The 25,862-nt window shown below is 42.5% G+C and overlaps 1 protein-coding gene across 1 annotated transcript; it reads left to right on the top strand.

Moving 5' to 3' along the window:
- Positions 1-484: 484 nt before the first annotated feature.
- LOC131723389 (butyrophilin subfamily 1 member A1-like) lies at positions 485-24,311 on the top strand. Its single transcript, XM_059017113.1, has 9 exons — positions 485-535; positions 6,168-6,246; positions 7,441-7,722; positions 8,640-8,747; positions 8,851-8,877; positions 19,080-19,118; positions 22,661-22,690; positions 22,831-22,916; positions 24,297-24,311. The coding sequence occupies exons 2-9, from the start codon at positions 6,180-6,182 to the stop codon at positions 24,309-24,311; spliced, it is 654 nt and encodes a 217-aa protein (XP_058873096.1). The 5' UTR covers positions 485-535; positions 6,168-6,179.
- The last annotated feature ends 1,551 nt before the right edge of the window (positions 24,312-25,862 follow it).

Raw genomic sequence — 25,862 nt, 5'->3', positions numbered from 1 at the left:
GGCAACAGTGTGGAGTAGTGGTTAGGGCTCTGGACTCCTGACCAGAGGGTTGTGGGTTCAATCCCAGGTGGGGGACACTGCTGCTGTACCCTTGAGCAAGGTACTTTACCTAGATTGCTCCAGTAAAAACCCAACTGTATAAATGGGTAATTATATGTAAAACATAATGTGTGAAAAATAATGTGATATTTTGTAACAATTGTGTGTCACTCTGGATAAGGGCATCTGCTAAGAAATAAATAATAATAATACATGTGGGTAAAATATTTGTTGCAGTTAGAGATGTTTTACATGTGGTTAATTGTTAGGATTGTGGTTTTGAACAGACATCCCTGAAACACCATGACTTTTACTATTGTATTATGTTTTGCATATGATTCCAAGTCATTCCTGGTCTATACTATCTTAAGAGAGGGATTCGGGTATTTCATTGGTAAAAGGCATGAGAAGCTTGTGAATATCTGTCTGTCTGAGCCACCAAGCCCCAAAGAGACAGACAGTGCAGGCTCCTGCAAGAGGAAGTAAAAGCATTGAGGTATATTTGCCAGGTGTTCATTTTTGTATGTGATAGATTACACAGTACATTCTGTTTCTACAGCTATAGAATTAACACATTTTGTTCAATAAAGTTTTGAAATTAAGTCTCAATCCTAAAATTCTAGGTGATGCAAAACTTTTGGCCATAGCTGTACACCCTGTGTCTCAATACTGTTCTATTACTGTAGAGTGTAGTGTACACCCTGTGTCTCAATACTGCTCTATTACTGTAGAGTGTAGTGTACACCCTGTGTCTCAATACTGCTCTATTACTGTAGAGTGTAGTGTACACCCTGTGTCTCAATGCTGTTCTATTACTGTAGAGTGTAGTGTGCACCCTGTGTCTCAATACTGTTCTATTACTGTAGAGTGTAGTGCACACTCTGTGTCTCAATACTGCTATAATACTGTAGAGTGTAGTGCACACCCTGTGTCTCAATACTGCTATAATACTGTAGAGTGTAGTGCACACCCTGTGTCTCAATGCTGTTCTATTACTGTAGAGTGTAGTGCACACCCTGTGTCTCAATGCTGTTCTATTACTGTAGAGTGTAGTGCACACCCTGTGTCTCAATACTGCTATAATACTGTAGAGTGTAGTGCACACCCTGTGTCTCAATACTGCTCTATTACTGTAGAGTGTAGTGCACACCCTGTGTCTCAATGCTGTTCTATTACTGTAGAGTGTAGTGCGCACCCTGTGTCTCAATACTGTTCTATTACTGTAGAGTGTAGTGCACACCCTGTGTCTCAATACTGCTATAATACTGTAGAGTGTAGTGCACACCCTGTGTCTCAATACTGCTCTATTACTGTAGAGTGTAGTGCGCACCCTGTGTCTCAATACTGCTCTATTACTGTAGAGTGTAGTGCACACCCTGTGTCTCAATACTGCTCTATTACTGTAGAGTGTAGTGCACACCCTGTGTCTCAATACTGTTCTATTACTGTAGAGTGTAGTGCACACCCTGTGTCTCAATGCTGTTCTATTACTGTAGAGTGTAGTGCGCACCCTGTGTCTCAATACTGTTCTATTACTGTAGAGTGTAGTGCACACCCTGTGTCTCAATACTGCTATAATACTGTAGAGTGTAGTGCACACCCTGTGTCTCAAAACTGCTATAATACTGTAGAGTGTAGTGCACACCCTGTGTCTCAATACTGCTCTATCACTGTAGAGTGTAGTGCACACCCTGTGTCTCAATACTGCTCTATTACTGTAGAGTGTAGTGCACACCCTGTGTCTCAATACTGCTCTATCACTGTAGAGTGTAGTGCACACCCTGTGTCTCAATACTGCTCTATTACTGTAGAGTGTAGTGCACACCCGGTGTCTCAATACTGCTCTATCACTGTAGAGTGTAGTGTGCACCCTGTGTCTCAATACTGCTATAATACTGTAGAGTGTAGTGCACACCCTGTGTCTCAATACTGCTCTATTACTGTAGAGTGTAGTGCGCACCCTGTGTTTCAATACTGTTCTATTACTGTAGAGTGTAGCACATACCCTGTGTCTCAATACTGCTCTGTTACTGTAGAGTGTAGCGCACACCCTGTGTCTCAATACTGCTCTATTACTGTAGAGTGTAGTGCGCACCCTGTGTCTCAATACTGCTCTATTACTGTAGAGTGTAGTGCACACCCTGTGTCTCAATGCTGTTCTATTACTGTAGAGTGTAGTGTGCACCCTGTGTCTCAATACTGTTCTATTACTGTAGAGTGTGGTGCACACTCTGTGTCTCAATACTGCTATAATACTGTAGAGTGTAGTGCGCACCCTGTGTCTCAATACTGTTCTATTACTGTAGAGTGTAGTGCACACCCTGTGTCTCAATACTGCTATAATACTGTAGAGTGTAGTGCACACCCTGTCTCTCAATACTGTTATAATACTGTAGAGTGTAGTGCGCACCCTGTGTCTCAATACTGTTCTATTACTGTAGAGTGTAGTGCACACCCTGTGTCTCAATACTGCTCTATTATTGTAGAGTGTAGTGCACACCCTGTGTCTCAATACTGCTATAATACTGTAGAGTGTAGTGCACACCCTGTGTCTCAATACTGCTATAATACTGTAGAGTGTAGTGCGCACCCTGTGTCTCAATACTGTTCTATTACTGTAGAGTGTAGTGCACACCCTGTGTCTCAATACTGCTATAATACTGTAGAGTGTAGTGCACACCCTGTCTCTCAATACTGTTATAATACTGTAGAGTGTAGTGCGCACCCTGTGTCTCAATACTGTTCTATTACTGTAGAGTGTAGTGCACACCCTGTGTCTCAATACTGCTCTATTATTGTAGAGTGTAGTGCGCACCCTGTGTCTCAATACTGCTATAATACTGTAGAGTGTAGTGCACACCCTGTGTCTCAATACTGCTCTATTATTGTAGAGTGTAGTGCACACCCTGTGTCTCAAAACTGCTCTATTACTGTAGAGTGTAGTGCACACCCTGTGTCTCAATACTGCTATAATACTGTAGAGTGTAGTGCGCACCCTGTGTCTCAATACTGTTCTATTACTGTAGAGTGTAGTGCACACCCTGTGTCTCAATACTGCTATAATACTGTAGAGTGTAGTGCACACCCTGTCTCTCAATACTGTTATAATACTGTAGAGTGTAGTGCGCACCCTGTGTCTCAATACTGTTCTATTACTGTAGAGTGTAGTGCACACCCTGTGTCTCAATACTGCTCTATTATTGTAGAGTGTAGTGCGCACCCTGTGTCTCAATACTGCTATAATACTGTAGAGTGTAGCGCACACCCTGTGTCTCAATACTGCTCTATTACTGTAGAGTGTAGTGCGCACCCTGTGTCTCAATACTGCTCACTTACTGTAGAGTGTAGTGCACACCCTGTGTCTCAATACTGCTATAATACTGTAGAGTGTAGCGCACACCCTGTGTCTCAATACTGCTCTATTATTGTAGAGTGTAGTGCGCACCCTGTGTCTCAATACTGCTATAATACTGTAGAGTGTAGCGCACACCCTGTGTCTCTATACTGCTCTATTACTGTAGAGTGTAGTGCGCACCCTGTGTCTCAATACTGTTCTATTACTGTAGAGTGTAGCGCACACCCTGTGTCTCAATACTGCTCTATTACTGTAGAGTGTAGTGCGCACCCTGTGTCTCAATACTGCTCTATTACTGTAGAGTGTAGTGCACACCCTGTGTCTCAATACTGTTCTATTACTGTAGAGTGTAGCGCACACCCTGTGTCTCAATACTGCTCTATTATTGTAGAGTGTAGTGCGCACCCTGTGTCTCAATACTGCTATAATACTGTAGAGTGTAGCGCACACCCTGTGTCTCAATACTGCTCTATTACTGTAGAGTGTAGTGCGCACCCTGTGTCTCAATACTGCTCTATTACTGTAGAGTGTAGTGCACACCCTGTGTCTCAATACTGTTCTATTACTGTAGAGTGTAGTGCACACCCTGTGTCTCAATACTGCTATAATACTGTAGAGTGTAGTGCGCACCCTGTGTCTCAATACTGCTCTATTACTGTAGAGTGTAGTGCGCACCCTGTGTCTCAATACTGCTCTATTACTGTAGAGTGTAGTGCACACCCTGTGTCTCAATACTGCTATAATACTGTAGAGTGTAGTGCACACCCTGTGTCTCAATACTGCTATAATACTGTAGAGTGTAGTGCGCACCCTGTGTCTCAATACTGTTCTATTACTGTAGAGTGTAGTGCACACCCTGTGTCTCAATACTGCTATAATACTGTAGAGTGTAGTGCACACCCTGTCTCTCAATACTGTTATAATACTGTAGAGTGTAGTGCACACCCTGTGTCTCAATACTGTTCTATTACTGTAGAGTGTAGTGCACACCCTGTGTCTCAATACTGCTATAATACTGTAGAGTGTAGTGCACACCCTGTGTCTCAATACTGTTCTATTACTCTAGAGGGTAGTTTATGTTACAACATATATCATCTGGTTCTTATGTAATTATGCAGCTGGTGAAGTGGAATTACAGTATGGCCCTGTGGTGTAATATGTATGTGGCATTGTGGATCTTGGAGTGCAGTACTGCACAGAACTTGTGATGGTTCTAGATTGTGTTTATATAACAAGAACAAAGGGCACCTAAATACCCAAATGATTTAACTTTAAATTGTATCTCCAGTCTTTGCCAGTTCAGGACGGTTACACACTGAACAAAAACATAAATAGTTGAACAGGTTCTTTATTATTCAGAAAAGCAGACTGAAACCAGGCAGCAGAATACCCAAGAAAGACACTGAACTAAAAATCTCGAGGTAAAAAGTGTTATTACAAGCATACAATTGTAGAATCTGAATCAAAAATACCCAGATCAGTAGTTTTGTAATAGCTGCTAAAGGCTCAATGAACAGAAAAGACACACACCTCTATAGCACCAATATCATGTATATAAATATTCAGAATTATCTGGCAAGGTAGTTCTCAAATAATATAACAGCAATTTTAGTAAACTACTTGGTTAAGGTCAGTAACACAAACAGTAACAGATGAATCATTAAACAAGATCTGCAGTTTACCAGCAAACATCTACCCCAGTGTAGCACCAACCCCCCATTTCTCTTTCCTTACTGAGGAGACCATAACATCTATCCCAGTGTAGCACCAACCCCCCTTTCTCTTTCCTTACTGAGGATACCATAACATCTATCCCAGTGTAGCACCAACCCCCCTTTCTCTTTCCTTACTGAGGATACCATAACATCTATCCCAGTGTAGCACCAACCCCCCTTTCTCTTTCCTTACTGAGGATACCATAACATCTATCCCAGTGTAGCACCAACCCCCCTTTCTCTTTCCTTACTGAGGATACCATAACATCTATCCCAGTGTAGCACCAACCCCCCTTTCTCTATCCTTACTGAGGATACCATAACATCTATCCCAGTGTAGCACCAACCCCCCTTTCTCTTTCCTTACTGAGGATACCATAATATCTATCCCAGTGTAGCACCAACCCCCCTTTCTCTTTCCTTACTGAGGATACCATAACATCTATCCCAGTGTAGCACCAACCCCCCTTTCTCTTTCCTTACTGAGGATACCATAACATCTATCCCAGTGTAGCACCAACCCCCCATTTCTCTTTCCTTACTGAGGATACCATAACATCTATCCCAGTGTAGCACCAACCCCCCTTTCTCTTTCCTTACTGAGGATACCATAACATCTATCCCAGTGTAGCACCAACCCCCCTTTCTCTTTCCTTACTGAGGATACCATAACATCTATCCCAGTGTAGCACCAACCCCCCTTTCTCTTTCCTTACTGAGGATACCATAACATCTATCCCAGTGTAGCACCAACCCCCCTTTCTCTTTCCTTACTGAGGATACCATAACATCTATCCCAGTGTAGCACCAACCCCCCTTTCTCTTTCCTTACTGAGGATACCATAACATCTATCCCAGTGTAGCACCAACCCCCCTTTCTCTTTCCTTACTGAGGATACCATAACATCTATCCCAGTGTAGCACCAACCCCCCTTTCTCTTTCCTTACTGAGGATACCATAACATCTATCCCAGTGTAGCACCAACCCCCCCTTTCTCTTTCCTTACTGAGGATACCGTAAAGCCGTTGCTGTCACTCAAACACATGTTGTTTTCCAGGGAAATGAAGAGATGAGATTCCTGGGGAGGACCTGTCTCATTTTCTTGACTTTGCTACCAGCTGTTTCCACACAGACAGGTGAGAAGGACTGCAGAAATTAAACTGATGAAGAGGCAACCTGCTATATCGAACATGAAGATATTTCTACAGGATAGATCCACTGGGATGCAAGATCACAAGTTCAGAGATGTCCTGGCCCTGTTTTTATGGGAAGGTTGAATTGTAGTTCAATTTGCCTGTTCAGTCACCTCTTACTAACAGTGCACTGGGGCTTTGGTTGAGTTCCAGACCAGTGGGTCTAATGCACCAGCGTTCATAGCTGGATGTTTAGTGTAGAAGTCCCAGGGTCACAGCTTATAGCTCATATCTCATAGCTGGATGTTTAGTGTAGAAGTCCCAGGGTCACAGCTTATAGCTCATATCTCATAGCTGGATGTTTAGTGTAGAAGTCCCAGGGTCACAGCTTACAGCTCATATCTCATAGCTGGATGTTTAGTGTAGAAGTCCCAGGGTCACAGCTTATAGCTCATATCTCATAGCTGGATGTTTAGTGTAGAAGTCCCAGGGTCACAGCTTATAGCTCATCTCTCATAGCTGGATGTTTAGTGTAGAGCTCCCAGGGTCACAGCTTATAGCTCATCTCTCATAGCTGTGCGCTGCTGCTTCTTCTATTAGGGTACTGTTTGAGCAAATGCTTGTTTTCTCAGATGGGTGTGTGCAGCACGAATATTTAAAATGTATAATTGTATTTAGGCACAGGGATTGCACTTCACTTCATGTGCATTTAAAGTATTTAATATGTGAGCACGGGGTTGCACATAATTAAATCACGTGCTGGGATTCAAGTGAATAATTAATTAGTAATTGAATCCCGGCACAACAGTATATATAGATGCACATTTCATTCACTCAGGGTTGTGTGTTCAGGGCGAAGGAACGGGAGAGAGTGAGGAGATAATTAAAGTTAAAAAGCAATTGCTACGTATTACGTGTTTGTTTAGTGTTCATCCCTGTTTGTTAGTGTCTGTTCGTTTTGTTTGTCTATTTATTTGGGCCGCAAGTGCCGTGTCCTGTGTTGTTTTGTTCAGCCTTTTTGTTTGCAATAAACCGACGCAAGCAAGCGCATTTACCATTTCATCCACAGTCTGTCTGTGTACTCCTTTCTGGTCTGACGTAACCACTAGAGCCTGCTTGTCACAACTCTACACAAGGAGAGCAGACCTGGCTGGTGTGTCTATCTGTGTGTGTCTCACTATTTTTATTTCCTGACAGCTCTGGGGACTCAGCCCTCAATCTCTATGGACTCTACACAAGGAGAACAGACCCGGCTGGTGTGCAGATCAGAGGGGTGGAGCCCTGAACCTGAAGTGATCTGGAGAGACAGGGATGGAAATGATGTGACATCACTGTCCAGCACAACACTGCTGAGGGACAGTCAGGGGCTCCTCAGTGTCAGCAGCTACATCAAAATCAAACAGCAGTCCAACGTGTTCTCTTGTCTGGTTAGAAGTAAAATAGCCAAACCAGACTGGGAATCCAAACTCCACATATCCAGTGAGTATCACATGTTTGTGGATTGAGCCTGACTGATACTGACCATAGATTACAGTCACCGTGGCATCAACATCTGAATCAAACACATGAACTAGTGGACCAGTCAATATCTGAATCAAACACATGAACTAGTGGACCAGTCAATATCTGAAACAAACACATGAACTAGTGGACCAGTCAATATCTGAAACAAACACATGAACTAGTTGGCCAGTCAATGTCTGAATCAAACACATGAACTAGTGGACCAGTCAATATCTGAATCAAACACATGAACTAGTGGACCAGTCAATATCTGAAACAAACACATGAACTAGTGGACCAGTCAATATCTGAATCAAACACATGAACTGGTGGACCAGTCAATATCTGAAACAAACACATGAACTAGTGGACCAGTCAATATCTGAATCAAACACATGAACTGGTGGACTAGTCAATATCTGAAACAAACACATGAACTAGTGGACCAGTCAATATCTGAAACAAACACATGAACTAGTTGGCCAGTCAATGTCTGAATCAAACACATGAACTAGTGGGCCAGTCAATATCTGAATCAAACACATGAACTAGTGGACCAGTCAATATCTGAATCAAACACATGAACTAGTGGACCAGTCAATATCTGAATCAAACACATGAACTAGTGGACCCGTCAATATCTGAATCAAACACATGAACTAGTGGACCAGTCAATATCTGAAACAAACACATGAACTAGTTGGCCAGTCAATGTCTGAATCAAACACATGAACTGGTGGGCCAGTCAATATCAGAATCTAACACATTTGGTGGTGGTGGTGGTGGTGATGGGGGGGGGGGGGGGGGTATGGGCAGTACTCCAGTTTGACTCTCTGGGGTGTAGGAAGGGTCATGTGTGTTCCAGTGTGTTCAGCTTCTGTGTTGTTTTCTAGGAGATTTTTTCCCAGGAGTCTCTGGTTGGATGGTGGCTTTCTTCTTGACTTTAGCTCTCAGTATTGGAGCCATTCCTCTGCTGGTGATCCAATGGAGAAGAATGGATGGTATGAACTTTATCATTATTATGAGGCATTTCATATAGCTCTGTGCATTTTAAACATGTCAAACAGGTTTACAATAATATGGACTGTTCTGTTTTTCTTCTAGCCATGGAGAGACTGTTTGAGCCTACGGGTAAGTAAAGCACTTACTGAAGAGATGCTGAAAACCCATTCCAGGTTTCTGCAGCAGTATCTTAAACTACCACACCCATAAATAAAGACATCCATGGGCCGGAAATCCAACTCTTTAGAAATTATTATAAATATATGTTCTGCAAGTTTAATAACACATGCATTTTTTCTCTGTGACTCTTTCTCTCGTTTTAAATATGAGACCCCAGGTAAATTTTATATTTTACAGGTAATGGACAAAAAAATGGAAACACCAATGTAAAGTCACTTAATAGGGCGTTGGCCCACTATGGTATCCCGCTCTGCGGAGTTTTCGGCAGACCGTTTTTGATGAAACTGGCTGTTCACGCCCATGTTGAAATTTGCTGTCAATTGATCTGCACGGAAATTTGCTGTCAATTGATCTGCACGGATATCACGATCCTGGAGTATGTGCTTCCACCCACAGTTGCCCTTTGCTGATGATGTCTTTCCCTCAGAGTTCCATGCTGACATCACCTTACACACCGTTGCTTGTGAAACATCAGCAAGTTGAGCTGTCTTGGTCACTGAAGCTCCTGCCAAACGCTCCCCAACAATCACCCCTCTTTCAAGGTCACTGAGGTCTCCTCTTGCAGCCATGCTGGCCATAATTATAGGCAACCAGGCCTGTCCAGCATTTTTATACATGACCCTAAGCATGCTGGGATGTTATTTGCTTAATTAATGCATGAACCACACCTGTGTGGAAGCCCTTGCTTTCAATATACTTGATGTCCCTCATTTACCCAGGTGTTTACATTTTTTGTCCACTACCTGTATATAGAGTGCCTGTAGAAAGTCTACACCCCCTTTCAAATTTTTCACCTTGTGTTGCCTTATAGCCTGGAATTAAAATGCATAAAAAAAAAATTTTTCATACATCTACACATCCTACCCCACAACTTCCAAGTGAAAAAAATATTCTAGACATTTGTAGAAAATTAATTAAAAATAAAATCTGAAAAAGCTTGTTTGGATAAGTGTCCAGCCCCCTTGTAATAGCAATCCTAAATTAGCTCAGGTGTAACCAATTGCCTTCAAAATCACACACCAAGTTAAGTGGCCTCCACCTGTGATAAATTGTAGTGATTCACATGATTTCAGCAGTTCCTGTAGGTTCCCTCTGCTGGGTAGTGCATTTCAAAGCAAAGACTCAACCATGAGCACCAAGGCGCTTTCAAAAGAACTCCAGGACAAAGTTGTTGAAAGGCACAGATCAGGGGATGGGTATAAACAAATATCAAAGGCCATGAATATCCCATGGAGTGCGGTCAAGACAATTAAGAAGTGGAAGGTGTATGGCACCACCAAGACCCTGCCTAGATCAGGCCATCCCTCCAAACTGGATGAACGAGGAAGAAGGAGACTGATCAGAGGCTACCAAGAGTCCAATGGCAACTTTGCAAGAGCTACAGGCTTTTATGGCTAAGACTGGTCAAAGTGTGCATGTGACAACAATATCCCAAGCATTCCACAAATCTGACCTGTATGATAGGGTGGCAAGAAAGAAGCCATTACTCAAGAAAGCTCACCTTTAAATCCTGTTTTGAAGTATGCAAAATAACACTCGGGAGATTCTGTAGCCATGTGGCAAAAAGTTTTGTGGTTTGACAAAACTAAAATGGAACTTTTTGGCCTAAATGCAAAGCATTATGTTTGGCGCAAACCCAACACAGCTCATCACCCAAAGAACACCATCCCTACTGTGAAGCATTGTGGTGGCAGCATCATGTTATGGGGATGTTTCTGATCGGCAGGGACTGGGGCACTTGTCAGGATAGAAGTGAAAATGAATGAAGCAAAGTACAGAGCAGTCCTCGAGGGAAAACCTGCTGCCCTCTGCAAAAAAAGCTGAAACTGGGACGGAAGTTGACCTTTCAGCATGACAACGACCTAAAGCACACAGCCGAAGCTACACTGGAGTGGCTAAGCAACAAAAAGGTAAATGTCCTTGAGTGGCCCAGTCAGAGCCCCGACCTAAATCCCATAAAAAATTTGTGGCATGACTTGAAGATTGCTGTCCATCAATGATCCCCAAGGAACTTGACAGACCTTGAACAGTTTTGTTAAGAAGAATGGTCAAATATTGTCAAATCTAGGTGTGCAAAGTTGGTAGAGACCTATCCCAACAGGCTCACAGCTGTAATTGCTGCCAAAGGTGCTTCCACCAAGTATTAACTCAGGGAGGTGGAGACTTATCCAATTATGATCTTTCAGTTTTGTATTTAATATATAATTTTTTTCTCAATAAAAAACTTTTTTCCCCTTAACAGTGTTGAGTATGGTGTGTAGATAAGTGGAAAAAAAATCATAATTTAAATGCATGAAACTCTGAGGCACTGACACAACAAAATGTGAAAAAAGTTCAAGGGAGTGTAGACTTTCTATAGGCACTATATACACTGAGTGTACAAAACATTAGGAACACCTGCTCTTTCCATGAAATAGACTGACGAGGTGAATCCAGGTGAAAGCTATGATCCCTTATTGTTGTAACCTGTTAAATCCACTTCAATCAGTGTAGATGAAGAGGAGACAGGTTAAATAAGAACTTATAAGCCTTGACACAATTGAGACATGGATTGTGTACTGTATGTGGGCCATTCAGAGGGTAAATGGGCAAGACAAAAGATTTACAGTAAGTGCCTTTGAACGGGGTATGGTATTAGGTGCCAGGCGCTCCGGTTTGAGTGTGTCAAGAACTGCAACGCTGCTGGGTTTTTCACGCTCAACAGTTTCCCGTGTGTATCAAGGATGGTCCACCACCCAAAGGACATCCAGCCAACGGCAGGCCAGTGGTCGAAAACGGCTCATTGATGAAACAGGCCAAAGGAGGCTGACAGGAATTGTGCAGAGCAACAGACGGGCTACAGTTAGTCAACTGACAGTCCAGTACAACACTGGTGCTGAAAGACCCATAAAAGAATGCACATCTCGTTGTACCTTGACATGAATGGGGTATGGCAGCCAACAACCTAACAGAGTTCCACTTCTTTCAGCAAAACACAAGAAACTGCGGTTGCAGTGGGCTAAGAAACGAAAACACTGGACACTGGAGGATTGGAAGAACATTGCCTGGTCTGATTAATCCCGTTTCCTGCTGTTTCACACTGATGGGAGGACTAGGGTATGGAGAAAACCACATGAGTACATGCATCCATCATGCCGTGTGTCAACATTGCAGGCTGGTGGTGGTGGTGTGATGGTGTGGGATGTGTTTTCATGGCACACATTGGGCCCCTTGATAAAAGTGGAGCAACGTTTGAATGCCACAGGATATCTGAACATCATTGCCAATCAGGTGCATCCCTTCATGGCAGCAGTGTATCCATCTGCTAATTGATTTTTTCAGAAGGAATATGCCCCATGCCACAAGGCTAGGATTGTCCAGGAATGGTTCCACGAACATGACAGTGAATTCAGCTTACTGCAGTGGCCTGTCCAGTCACCAGATCTCAATCCAATTGAGCATCTGTGGGATGAGATGGAACGAGCTATTCGGAGTAGAGATCCACTACCAGCCAACTTGACACAAGCAATGGGAAGCATTGGAGTCAACATGGGCCAGCATCCCTGTGGAACACTTTCAACACCTTGTAGAGTCCATGCCCCGACTAATTGAGGCTGTTCTGAGGGCAAAAGGGGGTGCAACTCAATATTTATTAGGAAGGTGTTCCTAATGTTTTGTACACTCAGTGTGTGTGTGTTATATATAACAAAATGTTAGAACTTGAAGCTACTTCACTAACAAGTAACTACGATGTGATAGGTGTTACAGAAACTTGGTTGTCTGAGACTGATGGAGACGAATATAATATTAGTGGGTACATACTGTATAGGAAAGACAGGCAGGACAGAAGAGGCGGAGGGGTAGCGCTATACATAAGAAATAGCCTTGAAGCCCAGGTGTTAAATCAGGACAAAGAAAACAATGCAGAATCAATATGGGTAATAATAATGGACACAAATTCAAAGAGCATAATAATAGGAGCATGCTATAGACCGCCAAATTCAGACGCTGAGCAAAATAATCTGTTGTACAATGACATTCGAAATGCGTGTAGAAAAGGAGAAGCCATACTAATGGGGGATTTCAACTTCCCCCATATAAAATGGGAAAACCCAATGGGGGGCACGACGGACGAAATTGAAATGGTGGAAATGACAAATGACTGCTTCCTAACGCAATTTGTCAAGGCACCGACTAGAGGGGAGGCATGCCTTGATTTAGTCTTTTCAAATAATGAAGACAGAATAACTAAAACAGAGGTCAGAGAGCCATTGGCAAACTCAGACCACAACATGGTCTCATTTGAAATATTTTTTAAAACCCCAAAAGTAATGACTAAAGCTAAGGTTTACAATTTTAGAAAAGCAAACTATGAAGGTATGAAACAGAGACTAACAGAAGTAGATTGGAGTAAAATAGAGAAAACATCCACAGAAAAAGGGTGGCTGTTTTTTAAAAAAGTAGTACTAGAGGCACAAAACAATTCCATCCCAAAAGTAGACAAATCTAAATCTAAAACAAAATGGCCAAAATGGTTTAATAGATCAATTAAAAAAAATATTCAGCGAAAAAAGGCACTTTACAGAGCGTTTAAAAGGGACCAAAAACAAAGCACACAGAAAGAGTACTTGGAACTGCAAACACAAGTCAAAAAGGAAGTTAGAAAGGCCAAGAGAGAGATAGAAATCAATATTGCTAAGGGGGCTAAAACCAATTCCAAAATGTTTTTCCAATATTATAACAGCAAGAGAACATTCAAAGAGGAGGTTAAATGTCTAAGAGACACAAATGGCAAAATCATAGATGAAGAAAAAAAAATAGCAAATATATTAAATGATTACTTTTCACAGGTTTTTACAAAGGAGGACACGGACAACATGCCCCACATGTCGACCTGTTCCTATCCAGTTTTAAATAACTTTAGCATAACAGAGGCAGAAGTGTTAAAGGGACTAGGAGCTCTTAAAATAAACAAATCCCCTGGGCCGGATGAGATCCTCCCAATAGTACTCAAAGAAATGAAAGAAGTTATTCACAAGCCGCTAACCAAGATCATGCAACAGTCTCTTGACACAGGGGTTGTACCGACAGACTGGAAAATAGCAAACGTAATACCGATCCACAAAAAGGGAGACAAAACTGAACCAGGTAACTACAGACCAATAAGCCTGACTTCTATTATATGTAAACTTATGGAAACTATAATAAGATCCAAAATGGAAAATTACCTATATGGTAACAATATCCTGGGAGACAGCCAGCATGGTTTTAGGAAAGGGAGATCATGTCTAACTAACCTACTTGACTTTTTTGAGGATGCAACATTGAAAATGGACAACTGCAAAGCATACGACATGGTCTATTTAGATTTCCAGAAAGCTTTTGACAAAGTCCCGCATAAAAGATTAATTCTGAAACTGAACGCAGTAGGGATTCAAGGAAATGCATGCACATGGATTAGGGAGTGGTTAACATGTAGAAAACAGAAAGTACTGATTAGAGGAGAAACCTCGAAATGGAGTGAGGTAACCAGTGGTGTACCACAGGGATCAGTATTAGGTCCTCTGCTATTCCTAATCTACATTAATGATTTAGACTCTGATATAGTAAGCAAACTCGTTAAATTTGCAGACGACACAAAAATAGGAGGAGTGGCAGACACTGTTGAAGCAGCAAAGGTCATTCAAAATGATCTAGACCGCATTCAAAATTGGGCAGACACATGGCAAATGAAATTTAATAGAGAAAAGTGTAAAGTATTGTATGCGGGCAATAAAAATGTTCATTATAAATATCATATGGGAGATAGTGAAATTGAAGAAGGGAACTATGAAAAAGACCTAGGAGTTTATGTTGACTCAGAAATGTCTTCATCTAGACAATGTGGGGAAGCTATAAAAAAGGCTTACAAGATGCTTGGATATATTGTGAGAAGTGTTGAATTTAAATCAAGGGAAGTAATGTTAAAACTCTACAATGCATTAGTAAGACCTCACCTAGAATATTGTGTTCAGTTCTGGTCACCTCGTTACAAAAAGGATATTGCTGCTCTAGAAAGAGTGCAAAGAGCGACCAGAATTATCCCGGGTTTAAAAGGCATGTCGTATGCAGACAGGCTAAAAGAATTGAATCTATTCAGTCTTGAACAAAGAAGACTACGCGGCGATCTGATTCAAACATTCAAAATCCTAAAAGGTATAGACAATGTCAACCCGGGGGACTTCTTTGACTTGAAAAAAGAAAAAAGGACCAGGGGTCATAAATGGAGATTAGATAAAGGGGCATTCAGAACAGAAAATAGGAGGCACTTTTTTACACAGAGAATTGTGAGGGTCTGGAACCAACTCCCCAGTAATGTTGTTGAAGCTGACACCCTGGGATTCTTCAAGAAGCTGCTTGATGAGATTCTGGGATCAATAAGCTACTAACAACCAAACGAGCAAGATGGGCTGAATGGCCTCCTCTCGTTTGTAAACTTTCTTATGTTCTTATGTATATATATATATATATATATATATATATATATATATATATATATATATATATATATATATATAATATTGTAACGTTGCCTCTCTGTTATCGGCTTGTTTTCCCTTTAAAAACATAGACCCAGACACAGAACTTCACAGTGAAGCACTTTCGTGCACTTTTATTACAAAACAAAAATAAACAAACAAAACAAAAACCTAGCTCTTATACGAGCACTAACTAAACACACAGGAACCTCAACTATAAGGCAGGGCGGCTAAGCCGTTTACCTGCTACACAAAAACACTCCGTTCTTTCAACTTACACTTTTCCTGTAAACTTTCTTGACTGCTTGGAAGCAGAGCACTCCTTCTGCCTCCTTCTCCTCAGCAGCATAGAGCAGACTGACTGCTTCTTTTTTATACTCTGCACCTGGATCTACTTTCAAATCATTGCCAGGTGCCGGTGATAATTAAACAAACAATAAAACAATTAAATCAAACAAAACCAATTACCTTGGCAGGGGGGCTTTACTTCTGACCCTGCCATAAAACAAAACATTTTTCATATCGCAGGCCCCCTGTCCTGCTACATCCGTTACAATATATATATATATATATATATATATATATATATATAGGTGATATTTTTCTCTTACATTCTCAAATGTTTTCCCCTTTTTTTTCTTTTTTTTAGGGCAAAAGGGTGTGCAACTCAATATTAGGAAGGTGTTCCTAATGTTTTGTACACTCAGTGTATATATACAGGATCGAGCAGGATCAAAAAATGGGAGGGAGCATCAATGAGACGAGGCAGGGGGTTGGTAGGAGAAGGCTCTGATGGTAATAAACACCAATCAAAGGAGGTTGGTACACAGTGTGACTGAGAGGGTGAGGTTACTGGACCATCTAGGGCAGAGACTACTCCAGCCCTCTCAATATATCGGACAGGTGGGCCTCAAGCGTGGACCTAGTGTGGGGCAAAAGCGACCCCACAATGGTGCACGCTTGGGAACAGGTCTGGTCTATTGAAGGTAAGGATGTTGAGGGCACCGGGGCATTAGTATATCCGCACTTCATTATCAAGCGGCAATTATTATATACGGTAAACCTTGCCATGGGTGCAGGACAGCCTGTAACTCAATTGATGGTTTCCCCACCTTGTCGGCTCCAGGTCATGAGGCTGGCACATGATATCCCTTTTGCGGGGCACCTCGGAGCTGATAAAACAAGGGAACGCATATTGGCTCAATTTTATTTGATAAGGCTTCATAATGAAGTGTCGAAATATGTAGCCACATGCCCAGACTGCCAGCGAGTAGCGCCGGGTCGAGTGCGCCCCGCCCCTTTGGTCCCACTGCCGATTATTTCCACTCCTTTCGAGCGCATTGCAATGGACATAGTGGGCCCTTTACTACCTTCTGATTCTGGGTATATGCATATATTTGTAATGGTAGATTATGCAGCGTGATGCCTCCTTTTTGCAGTTAGAGAGGTGCCACAGAGTTCGACAGGGTTCTCCCAATTTGAGCTCTTGTACGGCCGACAGCCTTGCGGCATCCTCAATCTGTTGAGAGAGGGGTGGGAAGAGCATAAAGGCTCGTCCAAAAATGTAGTGCAGCATGTGCTCCTACTGAGAGATTGTCTTGATTTGGTTGGTCGTTTGGCCCAGGACAATCTCAAATCATCTTAGCACCAGCAACAGCAGCATTACAATAAAAACGCACACATTCTAACCTTTAGACCAGGAGACAAAGTAATGCTAATTCTTCCCTCATCAGAATCAAAACACCTTGTTAAATGGCAGGGGCCATATGAGGTGATTTGGGTTACAGAAGAGGTAAATTATGAAATTAGACAGCCTGATCGCTGTAATGAACGGGAAATTTATCATGCACATTTATTAAAGCCCTGGCAGGCAAGGGAGGCCTTATTTATAGCCCCAGGCAAAGTAGAGGATGATTTAGGCCCCTGTCTAGAGAACCCTAGCATCAGAGCCATTTCCATGGGGGAACAGTTACTTCCAGATCAGCATAAAGAGTTGCGTAAGTTAATTGAGGATTTCAGTGAAGTCCAGGCTTTGATGGCTGTGGCAATCCCCAAAACCAAGGCTCAGGTGAGGTCTCTACTTGGGTTTGCAGGTTATTATTGTAGATTCATCCCCAAGTATGCCACAGTGGTCAATCCCTTAGTTGACCCCACTAAAAAGAGCGCTCCAAATATGATTAAGTGGTCAGGAGAATGTCAGGAGGCATTTGATACTATCAAGCAAAGACTCTGCCAGGCCCCCACTCTCATCACATCAGATTTCACCAAGAATGTCATCCTCCACACCAACACTTCGAATGTTGTTCTGGGTGCGGTTTTGTCCCAAATAGTAGACTGAGTAGAACACTGCATCTTGTACCTTAGCAAAAAGATGCTCCTTCTGGAGCACAACTACTCTGTGGTTGAAAAGGAGTGTTTGGCCATTAAATGGGCTACTCACTCTTTACAATACTACCTGCTGGGACATTAATTCGATCTTGTCACAGACCACGACCTACTCAAATGGTTAAGCACAATGAAGGACAGCAGTGTCTGGATAACTTGTGGTATCTGGCATTGCAGTCCTTCAGGTATCATATGATTCAACGTGCAGGGAAAGAACACCAAAATGCTGATTATTTTTCCCAGGAGGGGAGAATAATGGGAAAGGTAGATTCAGCCAAGTGTTCCTTTGGCTCCACTCTAAGTGGTGGGATATGTGACAGAGACGGAATGATTCTTGGTGATAAATCTCCCTCCCGACCAGTGAGGGCGCTGTGTAAATGGAACAGAGTGCCACGGACTGGATGGCCAGACAATTCATTCCCAGAGTTAGGTGGAAGTTGTCCATCTAGAAAGGGGGGGGGGGAGCTGTGGTACATTAAGTCATCGCCCCAGAGGGAAAGCGATGTAGCAACTGCAGATTGGAGGAGAAATGGTTGAAATCGCTAACCAAGGGGGGTGTGACTGACGGTACATAAAGGGACGTAGCGAGGTGATCGGTTCTTTTGTATGGTTAAACGCTGAACTGGAAGGAGAAGGTATTGGTATAGTGAGTGTTTTGTTTGTTTTGTCTTGTCTAAAACCTACTTGTTTGCTGTTATTGGACGGCTAACACGATCTGGAGCTGTCACTACAAGCCATCACTAAACCCGGACAACACTGCACCTTGTTCACGATTAACTTCTATTTTCACAACAAGCACTACTGCACTCACTTTGTACTTGTGACCATGTTTGTGTTTATTGTGTGTGTGTTTAATACTGTGTTTATTGTTTTGGGACCGAACCCCATGGATTTAACTGAGCAATATACATCGTTGTGTATTGCCAGGTCTCATTATTATTTACTGTTGTCAAGTGATTTTGGATTACAAATAAAACCATCATTTCACCAGTAACTTTGTTGTTTGTAATTATTTTGAGCACTGCATCACCTCTACACCTGCACACTGCAAACCACTTTGCCACAAGCTGAAATAACCACCAAACACTGTTCTGTCTGATTCATTTTAATCTGTACTGGAGCTGAAATAACCACCAAACACTGTTCTGTCTGATTCATTTTAATCTGTACTGGAGCTGAAATAACCACAAAATGTTCTGTCTGATTCATTTTAATCTGTACTGGAGCTGAAATAACCACACACTGTTCTGTCTGATTCATTTCTTTTAGCTGCTCTGTATCTTTATCAGCACCTTCGTAAGGAACTTGGTAAGAACTGTTTTTTATTTTCAGAATTACCAGAAAGCTTTCTATCCTTCTATCTATGTGCCTGTGTTAGCTCTTGATCCTTCTAACTGTCTATGTGCCTGTGTTAGCTTTCTATCCTTCTATCTGTCTGTGTGTCTGTGTTAGCTTTCTATCCTTCTATCTGTCTGTGTGTCTGTGTTAGCTTTCTATCCTTCTATCTGTCTGTGTGTCTGTGTTAGCTTTCTATCCTTCTATCTGTCTGTGTGCTTGTGTTAGCTTTCTATCCTTCTATCTGTCTGTGTGCTTGTGTTAGCTTTCTATCCTTCTATCTGTCTGTGTGTCTGTGTTAGCTTTCTATCCTTCTATCTGTCTGTGTGTCTGTGTTAGCTTTCTATCCTTCTATCTGTCTGTGTGTCTGTGTTAGCTTTCTATCCTTCTATCTGTCTGTGTGCCTGTGTTAGCTTTCTATCCTTCTATCTGTCTATGTGCCTGTGTTAGCTTTCTATCCTTCTATCTGTCTGTGTGCCTGTGTTAGCTTTCTATCCTTCTATCTGTCTGTGTGCTTGTGTTAGCTTTCTATCCTTCTATCTGTCTGTGTGCTTGTGTTAGCTTTCTATCCTTCTATCTATGTGCCTGTGTTAGCTTTCTATCCTTCTATCTGTCTGTGTGTCTGTGTTAGCTTTCTATTCTTCTATCTGTCTGTGTTAGCTCTTGATCCTTCTATCTGTCTGTGTGCCTGTGTTAGCTTTCTATCCTTCTATCTGTCTGTGTGTCTGTGTTAGCTTTCTATCCTTCTATCTGTCTATGTGCCTGTGTTAGCTTTCTATCCTTCTATCTGTCTGTGTGTCTGTGTTAGCTTTCTATCCTTCTATCTGTCTGTGTGCCTGTGTTAGCTTTCTATCCTTCTATCTATCTGTGTGCTTGTCTTAGCTTTCTATCCTTCTATCTATCTGTGTGCTTGTCTTAGCTTTCTATCCTTCTATCTGTCTGTGTGCCTGTGTTAGCTTTCTATCCTTCTATCTGTCTGTGTGCCTGTGTTAGCTTTCTATCCTTCTATCTGTCTGTGTGTCTGTGTTAGCTTTCTATCCTTCTATCTGTCAGTGTGTCTGTGTTAGCTTTCTATCCTTCTATCTGTCAGTGTGTCTGTGTTAGCTTTCTATCCTTCTATCTGTCAGTGTGTCTGTGTTAGCTTTCTATCCTTCTATCTGTCTGTGTGCCTGTGTTAGCTTTCTATCCTTCTATCTGTCAGTGTGCCTGGGTTAGCTTTCTATCCTTCTATCTGTCAGTGTGCCTGTGTTAGCTTTCTATCCTTCTATCTGTCTGTGTGTCTGTGTTAGCTTTCTATCCTTCTATCTGTCAGTGTGCCTGTGTTAGCTTTCTATCCTTCTATCTGTCTGTGTGCCTGGGTTAGCTTTCTATCCTTCTATCTGTCTGTGTGTCTGTGTTAGCTTTCTATCCTTCTATCTGTCTGTGTGTCTGTGTTAGCTTTCTATCCTTCTATCTGTCTGTGTGTCTGTGTTAGCTTTCTATCCTTCTATCTGTCTGTGTGCCTGGGTTAGCTTTCTATCCTTCTATCTGTCTGTGTGTCTGTGTTAGCTTTCTATCCTTCTATCTGTCTGTGTGTCTGTGTTAGCTTTCTATCCTTCTATCTGTCTGTGTGCCTGGGTTAGCTTTCTATCCTTCTATCTGTCTGTGTGCCTGGGTTAGCTTTCTATCCTTCTATCTGTCTGTGTGCCTGGGTTAGCTTTCTATCCTTCTATCTGTCTGTGTGCCTGGGTTAGCTTTCTATCCTTCTATCTGTCTGTGTGCCTGGGTTAGCTTTCTATCCTTCTATCTGTCTGTGTGCCTGGGTTAGCTTTCTATCCTTCTATCTGTCTGTGTGCCTGTGTTAGCTTTCTATCCTTCTATCTGTCTGTGTGTCTGTGTTAGCTTTCTATCCTTCTATCTGTCTGTGTGTCTGTGTTAGCTTTCTATCCTTCTATCTGTCTGTGTGCCTGTGTTCGCTCTTGTCAGCATGATGAAGCTGGGAAGGAGGGGGGTATGTTATTGTGATTTGTTTATTGACAGTTTATTTGTACATCTGTTATGTAACAAGGCTTTGAATTCCTGTAGTTTATACAGATATTACTTCAGTACTACTAATGTCACTGCTATTGCTACTATCACTGTAATGATTACACGCATACCCTGTGCTTATCACAGTACAATAAATGTGACGACTGCATTCTGTTCCATTAGCCAAGGTGAGTCTGTTCAGGTAAACATCATTCTGTTTGTTCAATTGTTTTAGTCTCGCCACAGATCCTCATGGGTCTCCTGTATGTTTATTGTGCTGTATTGTTTTCCTAATCAAGCATCAGATGGGTAGTTAAGTGATAACTGTGGGTCTGACGAGAGTACGAAGCAATAACATGACTCCTGAAGCTTGCCCTGAACACTGAGATTAGTCAAGCAGTCTGTGAGGTGTGTGAGTATTAATAGAATGCCCAGACAGAAATTTACGTGCAACCAAATATGTTTATTATTTTTGTTACACGATATAAATTTTAAAAAAAAAGGCGTGAGGGGGGAGGTGCTGGAACAAATAACAAAAAGTGTGGCGTTCACTGCTTGTCCTGAACACTGAGATTAGTCAAGCAGTCCCTTCAGTGTGGAGTTCACTACCTGTCCTAAACACTGAAATTAGTCAAGCAGTCCCTTCAGTGTGGAGTTCACTGCCTGTCCTGAACACTGAGGAGATTAGTCAAGCAGTCCCTTCAGTGTGGAGTTCACTGCCTGTCCTGAACACTGAGGAGATTAGTCAAGCAGTCCCTTCAGTGTGGAGTTCGCTTGCCCGTGTGTTTATGCTACACATGATAACATTGTATCCAGCACCTCAGTGGTTATGAGCAGAGCAGAGCAGTGTGTTCATAGCCAGGTAACCCCACTGCAGGGACCTAATCCTGAAGCAATGTGCAAACTGGAGAGCGTCCGCGCTGCATCCTGCCATGTCCCCCATGCTGTGATTCAGAACAGAGTGCAGGCTGGACCTTGATCTGGTTACCACTGGTCAGTCCATGGACAGGGTTAGCAAATCAAGAGAGACTGACCCCCCCTTTAAATCAAGAGAAACTGACCACCCCTGTGATGTGGAAAACAAGTGTTTCCTGGGATTGTCAATCATATTATAATAAGCTTTCCTTATTTCCATTATAGTAAGTATCCCCATAGCTGTACAATATGCAACATAATGAATGTTACTGCTGTGCTTGTAAATGTTTTAAATGTTTTAAAAATAAACACACTTTAGTAGAAGTCATCTTTTGGCCGACCCCTGGTGGCAGCACAGACGTGAAAGCAAGGCATCAGAATCACTTCAGAACTGGGCCCACGGGGCGAGTCCAGTGCACTGTTCCATGTGTGCATGCAGACCATTACTCCACTGGACCTGCACAAGGATATCTCATGTCAGTCACAGTTAGACTAGCTGCTTAATACACAGTGTGATCTATTATTCAGTGTTATTGAATAGATCATTTTACACCTCATTGTGCAGAATGTAACCCAGCTCTCTTCTTTCGCAGAGTCTGTGAAGCGAGAGGTCCTTAAATCAGGTATGTAGAGTGTGTGTAAATCCACAGCCTGACTCACCCCAGCACAGCCCTGCGTTAGTGTGTGCTACACATCTTCTGAACTGTAGAAAGTACAGGAGGAGTGATTGTAAAATAATGCTCTCTTTATTTCTGTGTTCTAGAATGGAAGTGGATCCTCAGCTCAGCAGGTATGTGTCTCTTCAATGGATTCCTTTCACAGTGGAGGGTAAAAGAACAGCAGTGTGGAGTAGTGGTTAGGGCTCTGGAGGGTTGTGGGTTCAATCCCCAGTGGGGACACTGCTGCTGTACCCTTGAGCAAGGTACTTTACCTAGATTGCTCCAGTAAAAACCCAACTGTATAAATGGGTAATTGTATGTAAAAATAACGTGATATCTTGTAACAATTGTAAGTCGCCCTGGATAAGGGCGTCAGCTAAGAAATAAATAATAATAATAATAATAATAATAATAACAGCGAGGAGCCCCGTCTCACTCACTGTGTTTACATCTATATATACAACAGTTCTGCTCACCTCACTACAAAAAGGAGATTGCTGCTCTAGAAAGAGTGCAAAGAAGAGTGACCAGAATTATTCCAGGTTTAAAAGGTGTTGCATTTTAAGGCGAAAAATTTAAATCCAAAATGCCGGCTACTCGTCATGTGCGGTCACCCCCACCCCAAAGTGACATGTGTAATTGCATACCGTCATCACCATATGTGTGAAGTTTGAGGGCAATAGCTACAATGGTTCTCATAGTTTTAGTGGCTTCAAAATGAGATGTGATTTTAGTCCATTTTGGTGGCGTAAGAAAATAAAATAATAATAACAAGAATGGAAGTTTCTGGAGAAACTTCGTCTGCACTGTAAAATGCAAGAGGTCAAAAGTCAAGGTCATATCTGGATAGGGCATACTTAGTTTCTATTGTAAACATAAAGATTCTATTGTAAACATGACTATATACAGTCCGTAGGGAGATATAAGCTGTCAAAACAATCAATTTGTCAGTTGACTGGCGGTCACAGCCGGAGGTCAAAGTTCAAAATAAAGGTTTTACATCAAGTATACACAATATTTCATGTATTCATTATATAGAGTCAGTTGACAGCTACCAGCATGCACAAACAGAACAGTGCTATGTGACATGGTTCCCAAGTTATAGCCATTACAGGTTTTTAGGGTCACAGCCTGTGATCCCCAAATCCATAAGTCTGATTAGCACCAAAAGCAATAGCAACTAACTTTGATATAGGATTACCATTACATGATAGTAGATGTTAAAACTTCATGCTGATTTGAACTCAGCTCTCGCCAAGCTAAGCGCCAACTAAGATGTAGCTTAACAGTAAACTAATGAGATACATCTGCACCTCCATCCATTTGTGCTTCTTTCCATCTGATGATGTAGATATCCTTCTGCCTGGTGTTGATAGCTGAAGTGTAATGCTGGCTCCAGGGGTCAGCTTATTTTGCCTCGCCAGCGCATAAGCACACACAATGGCTGCGATGCTGGCGCCGGGGATCAACCGCAGTGCGGTCTCCCCAGCGCATCATCATGACAACCGTCTGGATTGAGCTAAGTAGGGTACATCTCTGGGGTCTTCAAGTGAGCACATTCCGTCCTCAGTGTTTCATCGACTAGACCACAACACCTCAAGAGGGTTCGACAGTGATTCTGGCGTCCCAGCATCACCCCCCTCCGTCCCCCACTCAACTCAGCCCAGCTTACTTACCCGTACATCAGCATTGCTTTCTTTCTATTGTGCTTGAGATCCCCAGCCCGAATCTTAACCACAGCCAGTCTTAACCACAGCCAGTTGCTGCTCATTTCTGCTGCTTCAGATAAATTCTTCACTGTGCGACACATCTCTTGACCACTGAACCCGACATCTCTGAGAAACGGGTTGTAGAGTGTGCCACAAATCCTCGACAACCCACCTCCACTGGGAAAACCAGGATTCTCCATCCTCGCTGTTCCGCTTCAGCAGCTAGTTGAGCATACCGAAGTTTCTTCCTCTCATATGCCTCATCCACAGCATCCTCCCATGGCACTGTTAACTCTACCAGAAGAACAAGGTGTGCTTATCCAGACCACAAGACAATGTCTGCTCGAGGGTTAGTGGTGGCAATCTCAGGTGGAAAAATAAGCCGTTGACCAACATCTTCCAGCATTTTCCAGTCTCTAGCAGCTTCCAGTTGTCCTGGTCGAGGCTTGGTTTTAACACCTTTTCTTGGTGGTTGCTCTCCTGAATGGAGGAGTGCTGTCTTTTGTGTGTAAAGGCAAAGTGGCTGCTGACTATGAACAGGTGCAGATGTGATTCAGTGCAGAAATAAGTGAAAACTGTAATCCAATGTAGAAATGTTATTTTTATTGTCAACACAAATCCTGGTCTGGCGACCAAACAATAATCCTCCGGCAATACACCCTGGTGTAAAGCTCGGCAGGAAAATAATAATAATGATTTGTAAACAAAACAAATAATAACACGTTATCCGCGCCCACAATACTATTAACACAAATGACCAGTTGGGTTGCGTGCAGTAGTGCTCAAGGTGGGTGATAACAAATAACAGTGACTGTGGTGTTGTTGTTCCGGGTAGTGCTGGCCCAAGGCGACAGCTCCGGAGATGTGTTAGCCGTCTAGTGAATTTACAAACAAAAGAAAATTACTAACAGTGCTACAAACAAACAAACAAACAAAACACTCATGAATACTTTTGTATTTCTTTTTGGGAACTCTCCCGGTCCTTCCAGTCCGTTCTTCTCTGACCCAAGCAAAGGAAAAGATTTACGATTCTCTGGCTTCTTTATGCTATCATGCATGGCCCCTTGGTAAACGATTACAACTGACTCTATTGCCTGCAGCTGCTACCTCGTTTACCTTCCGGGTCAATACGTTCCTGTAATGGAGTCTCGCCTTCTTCCAGGCTGACCGATTTCCCGAGCCAGGAAATGAACAGTCAGGCCAACCCGTCCAAAGCCTTTCCCTTTCACTACTTAGAGCCCTCACAGGTCGGGAGGGAGATTTACAACCAGAACTCATTATATTTCTGTCACATGCTTTGTTGGAACTGGTGGCAACTTATTGGTCACGTTACAGCCTGTCAAAATGTGACTTAATGTTGCAGATGATGAACACAAAAGGAAATGAGGGATCCTCACCCACCCAGAGGTTTAGGTTCTGTGGTGATG

Source organism: Acipenser ruthenus, chromosome 55 (assembly GCF_902713425.1).
Source record: "Acipenser ruthenus chromosome 55, fAciRut3.2 maternal haplotype, whole genome shotgun sequence".
Classification (NCBI taxonomy): domain Eukaryota; kingdom Metazoa; phylum Chordata; class Actinopteri; order Acipenseriformes; family Acipenseridae; genus Acipenser; species Acipenser ruthenus.
This window is presented reverse-complemented; position numbering and strand designations above follow the sequence as displayed.

Coding starts and splice junctions, on each gene's coding strand:
- LOC131723389 (XM_059017113.1), top strand. CDS start 6,180: ATGAGATTCCTGGGGAGGACCTGTCTCATTTTCTTGACTTTGCTACCA. Junction 7,723..8,639: donor ATCCAAACTCCACATATCCA/GTGAGTATCACA, acceptor GTTGTTTTCTAG/GAGATTTTTTCCCAGGAGTC. Junction 19,119..22,660: donor GCACCTTCGTAAGGAACTTG/GTAAGAACTGTT, acceptor CTTCTTTCGCAG/AGTCTGTGAAGCGAGAGGTC.